General features: G+C 40.8%; 1 protein-coding gene across 4 annotated transcripts in view; it reads right to left on the bottom strand.

Annotated features, from left to right (window-relative positions):
- Positions 1-431: 431 nt before the first annotated feature.
- Positions 432-12,658, bottom strand: part of DUS4L (dihydrouridine synthase 4 like) — a 47,713-nt gene continuing 35,486 nt past the window's right edge. For 3 of the 4 annotated variants that reach the window (XM_032794849.2, XM_032794851.2, XM_032794848.2), the window contains exons 4-7: positions 8,306-8,423; positions 7,619-7,741; positions 6,202-6,428; positions 432-4,357 (exon numbers count right to left, since the gene is read on the bottom strand). In XM_032794849.2, the coding sequence (XP_032650740.1) occupies positions 4,110-4,357; positions 6,202-6,428; positions 7,619-7,741; positions 8,306-8,423 (716 nt within the window). In that variant the 3' untranslated portion in view covers positions 432-4,109. The remainder of the gene's footprint in view (positions 4,358-6,201; positions 6,429-7,618; positions 7,742-8,305; positions 8,424-12,658) is intronic. The other variant, XM_075064919.1, reaches the window with a different exon arrangement.

Raw genomic sequence — 12,658 nt, 5'->3', positions numbered from 1 at the left:
CTATCCTTCTGTAGTTAATAAACTTGTTTTATCTTAATCAGTGTGTTTTTGAGTGAAGGCTGAAGTCCTGCAATACTTGAGAGAATGAGATCTGTTCTATTTAAGAGGTGCTCTTAAATAGAACAGATCTCATTCTCTCAAGTATTGCAGGACTTCAGCAATTGACTTCTTGTTAAATCATCTTCAGACTTGTCTCTTTTGCTGACAATATAAATGTTGAATGCTATTGACAGAAAAACTCAAAATTGTAAATTGTCTTTATTTCAATAAATAAACCTAGATAATTGTATTGTAATGTCTCAGCTGTGCCACATACTTTATTAAAACTAAAGATGACTCTCTTTTCTGCTGCCATATTTAAAAAGTCTCACGTAACAAACATTTATTCCAAAATAAAACTCACAGCTGGGGGAACAAGAACACCACCCCAGAAGAGTTTATGAAGTATTTAATAAAAAAGTTAATCAAGTCCAATCACTTACAAAATTCTTACATATATGATTCAGACAATTAGAAAATATTTTCTATTTACCGTTAATTATATTGATACTTCCAGAGGTATGAGAGTCAACAAACTCCCAATTCATTATAATTTACCACTTACTGGCATGAATTTCTGTATAAACATACACCATATGAAACATGATTTTTGTTCAAAATCTTTATTATATTGGACTCAAATTTGTAGCAGGTGTAGAATGTTACTACCTTGCTCTAATTTTCACTACCTTTTGCTTATGAAAAACACAGTGCGTAGTGACAATCATGGTTTGGGTGAACAAAAGACAAGATTGTTAAAATCTGGCTGAGAGAACCAGGTTTAAAAGTTTTCTAACTTTTTTTTTTGGATGTAATTCAGAAGAAAAACTGCTTCTTACCTGCACTGATTTTATCCTATTTCTATGTGACCGGGTGCTGGGCATGAACTGCTGAGCTAATCCTCTGTCACGCCAGCTCCAATTATGAGAGGTAGATTGGAGCTGGCTATAGAATCCTATGCCTAATTGGCAAAGGGGAAATAACTGCTAGCCTGGTTAGCCTAGGGCTGCATAAACAGCTCAGAGGAAAGAAGCCATGGAGACAGATGGAAAGGGGGAAGTCAGAGAGTGGAAGGAGAGTAAGAGTGGCTTGGCTGTAGAAACTGAGTCCTTAAGGCTGAAAACACCAATCTGTGTGTGGTGCGATTGCATGCTGTAAATAAACTGCACCAGTGATTGCTAAACCACAAGGTCTCTGAATGGTTTTTGAAGCAGAACAGAGGCAGGAGCAAAGGGGGCCCTGCTATGCCCAGTTACATTCTGTCATGTCATTATTATACACTGTACAGGAACACATATTGTTAGGGTGTTGTTGTAGCCTTGTTGGTCCCAGGATATTAGAGAAACAAGGTGGTTGAAAAAATAATATATTGGCTCAACTTCTGTGGGTAAAAGAGACAAGCTTTTGAGCTTACACAGAGCTCTTCTGGTCATCTGTCCAGCAAATGAAAATATTATCAATATATCTCAGGTATATCATTGATTTTGTAGTGCATTTGTCCAGAAATTCTTCTTAAGGTAGTCATGAAAAGGCTGATGTATTGGGGAGCCATCCCAGTATTCATGGCTGTTTCCATGGTTTGGATAAATTATTTGTTGTTGAATGTAAAATTGTTACGGGTGAGGATTAAATGGTTGAGCTTGGTGATGTGTTTGGGGTGGGTGAACGCTTTTCACAAAATAATCACTCCATAACTGACTTCTCTGTCCTCATCCTCAAAGGAAACCTGCACAACACTTTCAAAAGACAAGCTTGGGAACTTAAATTCGTAACTGCTAGACATCAAAAATGATGTACAGTAACTCCTCGCTTAATGTTGTAGTTATGTTCCTGAAAAATGTGTCTAAGTGAAATAACGTTAAGCGAATCCAATTTACCTATAAGAATTAATATAAATGGGGGAATGGGGGGGAGGTTAGGTTCCAGGGAAATTTTTTTCACCAGACAAAAGACTACATATATATACATATATAGTCTTTTGTCTGGTGGAAAAAAAGATATATATATACACACAGACATACAGTATAAGTTTTAAACAATTTAATACTGTACACGGCAATGATGATTGTGAAGCTTGGTTGAGGTGGTGAAGTCAGAGGGTGGGATATTTCCTAGGGAATGCCTTACTGCTAAATGATGAACTAGTACTCGGCTGAGCCCTCAAGGGTTAACACATTTTTGTTAATGTAGCCTCACACTCTACAAGACAGCACAAATGGAGGGAGGGGAGACAGCATGGCAGACAGAGCCAGAGGGACACACCCTGCAGGAGGCTCCAGGAGCATCTCCAAGGCAGAGGACAGGAGCAGCACATGGCAGTGGTGGGAGGAACAGCTGAACTACCAGCAATTAATAGCCTGCTGGGCAGCTGCTGCACAGGAACTTAGAGGAGCGGGGAGCTGATAGGGAGGGCTGCTGGTCCACCCTGGTTCTAAGCCCCCACCAGCTAGCTCCAAAGGGCTGCTCTTTCTGCAAGCAGTGGATAAAGCAGGCAGCTGCCAAACAAAGTTATAAGGGAGCATTGTGTAACTTTAAACGAGAATGTTCTCTAATTGATAAGCAACATAACAATGAAACAACATTAACCAGGATGACTAAGTGAGGAGTTACAGTACTTAAGAAAGATACTGAATCTATGGCTCATTATAAAAGTCTGGAACCTACTAACACCTCTTTTATCCTATGGTTGTAGAGGTGATACCTACCCAATTCACCTTCAGGGTCTCTTGCAAGATGTGTTAACTCCTTAGCTGTTCCACCTTGTATTTAGCTGTAACATTCTGAGGAGCTGGTGTTGCTGAAGACACTCCTAAGCCAATGGGAGAGTTTTGTAGTTAATCCATCTCGAGAGGTGGTAGCTATGTCCATGGGAGAAGCTCTCCTGCTGACATAGCGCAGTCTACACAGCAGGTTAGGTTGACAGAACTATGTTGCTCAGGAATGTGGATTTTTAACACGTGAGCAACGTAGTTATATTGAGATAGGTCTGTAGAGTAGACTTGGCCTGAGTGCCTTTCCCAGTCTTGAAGAAGAGCTCTGTGTAAGCTCAGAATCTTACCTCTCACCAACAGAAGTTGGTCCAATAAAAGATATCACCTCACCCACTTGATCTTAGGAACACATACTGTACATAATGCATGTTGAACAAATCTTTTTAAGTTTTGTGCCCCAAGTCTGCAAGGTACCTAAACACGTGTATAACTTCAAGCACAGAAGTGAAGTCCTATTTTGAAGTGAAGGGGACAAAACAAGCACATGCTTAATTTCAAGCACTGATTCAAGGTCTGATTTGAGACCTTAGATACCAAAACAATTTCATTCTGGACTTATAGTATCACTTAACATTAAGCACACAGAGCTTCCACTTGAAAATTAATGGAGTGGAAAACTAAAATTTAATATATTAATTTTCTTCCACTTGGCTAGGAAAATCTGGAACTCTAAGTTCAACATCAGTTTAAGGGATTTCAGGCCTTCAGAGCAGCAAATGACACACCTGAACCCGAAGAGAGGCAGTGGTGTAAAGCCCTTCTCTTCTGTGATTTAGGGGCCCACATAATTAAAACCAAAACATAAATATTGAATTTTCACTTTAGATAAATACTAGCAGGGCTTCTCAGTTGAGCTTTTCTCAATTAAGGGAACAATTCAATATAATTCTGTTTAATACCCTTTGAGCCTGTTCCTGTGGCCCTTCTACTCGCATGAGTAAGGGTAGCAGGATTGGGAATGATCTTTGAAAGCACTTTGGTACTGCATATATAATTTATTTTCTCATAAGACACTTTGCTTACAGCATCACATTCCTGTGTATGGCAATGCATTACCATACATATATAAAAGCTATTTTCAAGTCATGAATATTTCCTGAGTTGAAAATAATGTTAATATAAAAATATAATATGATCGGTTCAGAAATGTCCAGTAATGTTACACCGCATGAGATCTTTCAATGCACTGTGATTTTGTCTCATAAATATAAGCATGGGGAAACCTACCACTATAACAAAGTACCCGCAACTCTAAAATATAAAATGCAATATTCACATGATTAAAATACTTAAAAGCTATTACACCCCATAGTGATCATTAAGGTAGTCCAGAACCGCTGAGGTGCTTGATAAAACATTAAAAACCCTTTTTTCCTGTTTTGAAGTTATCCGTTCCATCATGTACATTAAATGATGATGAAAGCACGTAAAAGGAGTCCCATGTTCAAGAGCAATGTCAACCCAGTCCTGGATGCACTTCAAAGGTGTCTCTTCATATCCTGCAAACATGGCTGGATTGGCTAAGAGCCCCCTAGCAACCATTACACCTTCAAATGGAAAATTTGAGAAGTGTTAATATACAATTTAACTTTCAACTTTTTTATGTTTACCTGAGTGTTTTGTATAGCGCCCATCACCACAGTATCTAATACTTGTGAATAGCTAACTAGAGAGCAGTAGAACCTGGAAAGTCGATATGGCAACTGCACCCTGGGAAACTCTGTTTAACAGTCCAAATCCAAGATTACCTGTGGTATTTAGAGGTCCAGCCTACCCAGCTTAATGGCACTTCATGATAGAGGATTTGAAAGAAAACACAGCATACACAGAATGGGAACTTTTCTTCCCAGTTCCTTCAGTAATATTTTGTTTTTATTAGCTAAACATAGGATGATTCTGTTTTTTTGAGCAAAATTTACTACTGATTGACCCATAGCGAGAAAACAAATTCATCCCTTGTGGTAACTCAGATGACTTAAAGAACACTTGCACTAGCTGGTGAAGCCTCGGCTCTAATAGTGCATCCAGTTCTGGGCACCACACTTTAGGAAAGCTGTGGACATTTAGTCTTGAGAAAAGCAGACTGATGGGGGAACCTGTTAAGACTGCAAATTTGTTAAGGACTGTTATAAAGAGGACAGGGATCAATTGTTTTCTGTATCCACAGAAGTAGTAGTAATGGGCTTAATCTGCAGTAATGGAGATTTAGGTAAAACTTTCTAACTATAAGGGCAGTTAAGCACAGGAATAAGCTTCAAAGGGAGGTTGTAGAATCCCCATCATTGAAGGTTTATAAGAACAGGTGGGACAAACACCAATCAGGGATGGTCAATGTCAGGGGTAGGCAACCTATGGCACGGGTGCCGAAGGCAGCACACAAGCTGATTTTCGGTGGCACTCGTGCTGCCCGGGCCACCAGTCCGGGGGGCTCTGCATTTAAATTTAAACGAAGCTTCTTAAACATTTTAAAAATCTTATTTAGTTTACATACAATAGTTTAGTTATATATTATAGACTTATAGAGACCTTCTAAAACATTAAAATATATTACTGGCACGCAAACCCTTCAATTAGAGTGAATAAATGAAGACTCGGCACACCACCGCTGAAAGATTGCCGAGCCCTGGTCTATGTTTACTTGGTCCTGGCTAGCAGCTGGACTTGATGACTTCTTGAGGTCCCTTCTAGCTCAACATTTCTATGACACAGACAGACTGACTGGGGAGTACAAGGAAACAATAAAGCTGAAACTGACTGTCCTGAATTTTGGCAAGTATCTGGCTGGACAGTACTCCTCCTTCCTCCCTTTACTTGCCACAGTCACAAATCCATCTCCCACCTGCAAGAGCCAAAATGGCTGCCACTGAGGCACCCCTTGTAGCAGTGGTGGGCATGTGGCCTATCAGGGTAACCTTCTGGTGGGCCATGAGACCGTTTGTTTACATTGACTGGCTGCCTGCAGCTCCCAGTGGACACAGTTCGCCGTTCCGAGCCTTAGGAACAAAGTAAGGGTGCAGACTGGCTGCAGTGTTTACATTGACTGGCTGCCTGCAGCTCCCAGTGGACACAGTTCGCCGTTCCGAGCTCTAGGAACAGAGTAAGGATGGGTGCCTAAATTAAGAGGGTTACGTCTTGAGCCCACAGAAGGGTAAAGGTGGGTGCCCCTAATGTGTGAGAGTAACAGAGAATTTTGTGCTGGTAACAGCTTTTAAGTGCGTCTACTCATAAATCTTTAAGCTGTCAGAATGAACCAACTTCATATCTCAGTTCTCTCCTTGAAGAGTGCAAAACACTGAAATATAAGTTCAACTTACAGACAAATGTATATCTTAAAAAGTACGTTTCCCAGCAAGTTTACTGAAATAATACCCAAAGTATGCTGAGTTCTTACCATCTGTCCCCGTCATATGATGAATATTCTCGGCATCTTTTAAAGTTTTAACATCTCCATTAGCTACAATAGGTATAGACATATTTTGTTTAATTATTTTAATTGCATCATAGTGTACTGGCTGATGTCGTTCTTCTACATTTCTCCCATGAACTGTAATCCAGGAAACTCCAGTTGCTTCAGCTTTTCGGCAGAGATCTACAGTTCTCTTTAGGTCATCATGGATTCTAAAATTCCAAGTAATGTAATAATTATCCTCACCATCAAACAGTTATCTGAACTGCATGAAATCCCATCATAAGGCAGAATAAATAAGAATTGTACAAATAAAGAAAGAACATTATTGTTGAAAGATAAACAGATCTTTTATCATATAACACATTATTTTAATAAATTAATATCTCTTGATTTAGTATTATCCTGTTTAATCATGTCACTAAAATTGAAAACTTTATAACAATTGCCAGAAACCCATGAGGCTTTTAAAAATATATAATTTTGTGTAATTTTGTACCAATCATGAAATAACTCACATTTATATAGCACCTTTCTTTCTGAAAAATCTCAATCAACTTTAGATCTTTATTAACAGAAACTTTGCTGTTATACAAAATCTACATAGGAATCACTGCCTCCACCACTGAAATGCAACATGGCAACACATTACAATATTTTAAAAGTCAATGAAGTGAAGGATATCTTTTTCCACCTGAAACTGGAGTGGGAATTTACGTAGGCAGAATGACAAGGAATTTGATAAGGAATGTAAACAAATCTTTAAGCAATAATGATTTGTCAGGATCTATTTTTAATGCCTCATCTAAAAGACAGTTTCTCCAGCTGGACAGTGCCATTAATACCATATTAGATATAGTTCTAAACTGATAGGAGGAAGAATATCACTAACTTACCAACATAATTTCCTGTTCTCTCTATGTTCCTTTGAGAGCTCCCATCCAAGTGGTAACTTGACCCAAGTTTGCTTAGCTTGGTTCAAAGCACTAGGTGATATGGTTGTATAAACAATACAAAACTATTCAACTAGCTTGTGATCATTTTACCTTTCCTGAATTCTGAGTTTTTTTAAAAATGCATGCCTTTTAGGTTGTTTTGGATATCAGTATGTTCTTGTAAACCAAAGCACACTTGATGACGTGTAGCACGTGTAGTATTGCAGAGAAACACCAACTGCAATTTTGTAGGATTACATGTCCCCAAATGTGTTTTGGATGAGAAAGAAAACCAGCTGGGGTTGTTACAGATCCCAGGGTTGACCTATCAAAAAGCTGAGTCCACAGACCATGCGTACGGCACTTTTTCTATAAAGGTAATATTAACCCAACACATTTCCTGTTTTGCTTGATTAAATAATAAACATGCTTCATTGTCTTGAGACATAGTAGTGGTCTAAACTTACCTTATCTTAATAGATACTGAAAATCTGGGGTTCTCTACTTGATTTCTTACGTGTCTCACCATATCTTGAACCAGCTCTGGTTTATTTATTAAACAAGCACCATAACCTTCTGCCATTGCCCATCTTTAAGTTAAAGAGAACAATGTTTGTATTGTATAGTTGCAATAAAATATCAGTTTCAACATAATGCTCTATTTCAGTTTTCTTCTCAACACATTTGGTGAATTATTTTTTGGACAGGGAGGAAGGCAGAGATAGGACTGGCTATGGGTGAAAGACAGTCTTATGGTCCAGGCTCAGGTCTTGGGAGTTGTAGCTTCAATTCCTGGTTCTGCCATAGGATTTTCTATGTGACTTTGAACAAAGTTACTTAGTCTCTCTCCAATTTCGTTTCCACTCAGCTAAATTATAACATTTTTACCCATCCCTTGCCCCCAAAAGGGCATCAGAAGGAAAAATAAATTAACATTTTTGAGGCACTCAGATACAATGTGATTTGGGCCAATAAACAGATAGATTCCTCTCAGGTTTCATCTTCTCAAAAAAACAAATCAGAATTTCTACATTTAAGGACTACCATTAATCTATCGTTATTTCCTTTGGATTTGGAAAACTAGCAAATGATTTTTTCATTTTCATACCGATTGAAACAATTAGGAATATTCTTCCAACTTCTTAAAGTTTTACCTCTGAGGACAGCCACAATTTAGATCTATTCCATCTGCAAAAGGACAGACGATACGGGCAGCATCAGATAAAACCTGTGCTTCATTAGCAGCAAACTGAACAATCAGTGGGCGATCACCTAGTCAAAGAGAGAGGTCTTTAGAATATACCATAACAAGAACAATGCATACTACATATGAAACTCACCCTTACTAATTCTTCAAGTAAGTCAACATAATCAGGTCTTTAACATAAACAGTATAACAACAGAAGATTTTTAAAAAATGGTAAACAAGAATTCTAAACTTATGAATGTTTTGTTATACCTGGATAAAGTCCATCCCTTGTATACCTTCCTTTCCTGCATAACTGAAAATAAATTTCTAACAGCAATAGTATTTTCAATGTGTGTTGCCACAAGAAAATAATTTTTAGCAGAAACATTTATCTCTAAATTAGAATCCCATTCTTTTTACAGAATAAAAATAGTCTCCAATGACAGAAAGAGAGACAAGTATTTTTTTTTAAAAAAAAAGATCTATGCAGATTTCATTTCTTATATTGCCTTATACTTGGATGTTCTGACACACAAAATATAAGGAAACATTAGAAACTGTACAGAATAGGGTTCTTATAATGGTGACATTTTAATAACCAATTAAGAAGTAAAGTAATTCAGAATTAAGTTTTAAATGTATTTTTAAAGTAAGAAAATTTAAAGTCATAAAACCGAAAATTTCAGCAAGTCTAGAAATAATAAAGGTTCTAGCACCAACCTTAATTACACTCCTTTATCCATATCTGATTTTTTTAAACACATGCCACAAGAGCACCACAAGACCAAAGAAAACTCTAAATATGGGATTATAAACTTCAAACCTAATCCTCTAATTCAGTCTTTCTCAAACCTGAGATGCCGCCACTCATGTAGGGAAAGCCCCTGGTGGGCCGTGCCGATTTGTTAGCCTGCCCTGTCCGCAGGTTCCACCGATCGTGGCTCCCACTGGCTGCGGTTTGCTGCTCCAGGCCAATGGGAGCTGCTGGAAGCGGGACGGGCCAAGGCATGTACTGGCCGCTGCTTCAAGCAGCCCCCATTGGCTTGAAGTGGCGAACCGCAGCCAGTGGGAGTCGTAATCAGCAGAACCTGCGGATGGGGCAGGTAAACAAACCGGCCCGGCCCACCAGGGGCTTTCCCTACACAAGCGGCAGCCCAAGTTTGGGAAACAGTGCTCTAATTAATGGATGGAGACCAAACTCTCCACTGCTTTCATGGTACAAGCCACAGACCATATCTCACAGATGGGTACTCCTGGAGGAATTCTGCACTACTGCATGTGCATAATTAATAAGTCATGAGTAGTTTTAATTTTTTTGCACAGAAAAGAGCTCCTGCCGAAATGTTGCTGCAGTTCCACCTTTTGCCCACGAAAGATCTGTGATGCAAGAACAGCAGCCGCTTCTAGCAGCAAATAACTTCTGCAGTTCTGCCTTTTGCCCACCAGATGGCACTGTGGCAAAATAACACAGCAGCAGCTCCCAGCCAGCCAGGAAGAGAAAGAGTCTACAGATTTCTTAGCAGCCAGCCAGGTCAGGAGACAGGGACTATGGGTGACAGACAGCATGGGTTGCGGGGGAGGGAGGCGTCACACAGGGGCTCATAAGGGCTAGTGGAAGAGAAGAGACTGGGGCAGGTGCTGAATGGAAGGGAGGCACAGGGCCACACAGTGATTGGGGAGGGGATGCAGAGCTACATAGGGACAGCGGAACGGCTGGGTGAGGGCACAGAGACATGTGGACAGGAGGAGTACAGGGACACGTAGGGACAGGTGAGTGGCTGGGTGTGGACACAGAGACACATGGGGACAGGGGGAGAGGATACAGGGACACACAGGGATAGGAGAGTGGGTGTCTGAGTGGGGGTGGAGAGACATGTGGACAGGGGCTGCAAGGACACATGGGGACAGGGGCAGATGTGCCTGACTGAATGGGAGAAGCTAGGAGTCAGCCCGGGTCTGCATGGGGGAAGCTGCCTCACAATCCCTCCCCACCTCCCAAAAAAACCTGTTCCATACTTTTCCCACCCATAAACAACAACCCTCCAAGTTCACCCCCAGGCTCCTTTCCAGCAATCCTTCCTTCTCCCTCAGCTTCTCCGTTATCCCTGACTCCTCCAAGCCTTTGCACTGTTTCTGAGGGATGCGAGAAATATGGTTTTGTATTTTAGTTTAAATGAATTATTACTCAGAGTTCTCTATTAATATACCTAGTAAGGAATCTATTTGTCAAAAACGTTTTCTGAATCTTTTTTGTTTTCTGTATTGTTACAGAAGTACTTGCTGACAGTTATTTTGAAATAACGACCAAAAATAATTGAAACCAGTGTGATTATATTGTGTTATTGTGACAAATAAAATATGCAGAATTTTAAAATATTGTGCGCAGAATTTGCAATTTTTTTGGCGCACAATTCCCCCAGGAGTACGATGAAGCAATCTTTGGGGCAAATCTTCAGCTTGTGTAAATTGTCATGGACTTCAATGGAACTGTAATAATTTACACCTGATGAGCTCTGCTCTTAATTTTACAAAGGCATCACAGGACATCTGAAACCTCCAAAAGAGTTGGCAGGTTCAGATAACCAGAAGAATCAGTCATGTAAAGCTAAGTGCTGAAGATCCGAAAGAATTTTTAAAACCACAAAAAAATGAAGCCTTGAATATAAGTGGAACTTCTAAGTTCTGCAGGAGTAGAACTACAAAAATCTTTGCCACTGTACTTATAAGCCCAGAAATACTAAGGGCAGGTTTACACTATGGCAGGGATCGACGCTCTGAGATCAATCCACTGGCAGTTGATTTAGCAGGTTTAGTAAAGACCCGCCAAATTGCCTGCAGATTGCTTTCCAATCGATCCCTCTACTCTACCCCCAATGAGAAGAGTAAGGTAAGTTGACGGGAGATTTTCTCTCATTGACCCCCTGCAGTGTAAATCCCGTGGTAACTCGACCTAAGGTACGTCGACTCCAGCTACGTTGCGTAGCATAGGTCGACTTACCGTGGTAGTGTAGACATAGTGGGCCTGGTCTACAATACAAGTTTATCTCAAATTTAGCAGCGTTAAACCAAATTAACCCTGCACCTGTCCACACAACGAAGCCCTTTACGTCGATATAAAGGGCTCTTAATATCGATATCTGTACTCCTCCCCGACGAGGGGAGTAGCGCTGAAATTGGTATTGCCATTTCAAATTAGGGTTAGTGTGGCCGTAATTCAACGGTATTGGCCTCCGGGAGCTATGCCACAGTGCATCATTGTGACCGCTCTGGACAGCAATCTGAACTCAGATGCACTGGCCAGGTAGACAGGAAAAGGCCCACAAACTTTTGAATTTCATTTCCTGTTTGCCCAGCATGGAGCGCTGATCAGCACAGGTGCCCATGCAGTCCCAGAATCAAAAAAGAGCTTGTGATGAAGGTAATAAAGAAGCATAATAGGAACAACTGACTTTTGCAAGCAAGATAAAGAGGGGAGGAAGGGTGGTGGCTTACAAGTGAATGATGAACCACCATTCTGCACTTAGCTCAGCCTTATGGAATCTTGCCAAGGCTAGGATAGAAGCACAAGCAGGACTGAATCTTTCATGTTGTGTGTGGGACCTCTGGTTGCAAACTGGTAAATCCCAATAAGTCCCAGGATATGTTGTTGGGGACAGTTCTAAAACAAGCACTTCATTTTTTTATTTGCAGCAAATGTAGAGTCTAACTATACTGATTGTGAGCCTGGTATGCAAGGGGTAGGTGGGATAGGCCTCGACGCACGCGGTGCAGCAGACTGAGGAGCGAGCCCTAGGCAGAACGCTCCACTGCCATGATTCTCCGGCAGGACTGAATCTCCTCAGACAAAACTTACAAGAAAGAATGACCGGAGTTGTTCCCTTTTTTTGCCAGGCGCCCAGCCAACGTCACGGGCCAGCCAGGAGCACTCACGGAATGACATGTGGTATTCAGTCTATAGCGTACTGTCTCCATTCCGCAAGAGCCAAGCAAGGGGATGCTGCTGCGCATGTGTCGCAGGACCCATGTCTGCCAGCAGCATCCAGTAGACGCGGTGACATGAACAAGGCGAAAAACATTTTTTTCCCTTTGCTTTCATGGAGGCGCTGATGACAACCACCTGTGTACAATGTTTGTTGACCCTCAGGCTATTTGGAGCTAGCAGCCGATTTCAAAGCGTCTTTCGAGAGTGCAGGAACTGTGGTAGCATACAATCATCATCGCCCCCTCCCTCCGTTAAGCGGTCCATAGTGATTCTTTGGCTTTCTGTACGCTGGTCTCAGGCTCCATGCGACTGGGCAGCCACTGTGTTGAGCCCTGT

The sequence above is a fragment of the Chelonoidis abingdonii genome, chromosome 1, assembly GCF_003597395.2.
Source record: "Chelonoidis abingdonii isolate Lonesome George chromosome 1, CheloAbing_2.0, whole genome shotgun sequence".
NCBI lineage: Eukaryota > Metazoa > Chordata > Testudines > Testudinidae > Chelonoidis > Chelonoidis abingdonii.
Note: the sequence above shows the minus strand (reverse complement) of the source record. Positions and strands in the feature narration are given on the sequence as shown.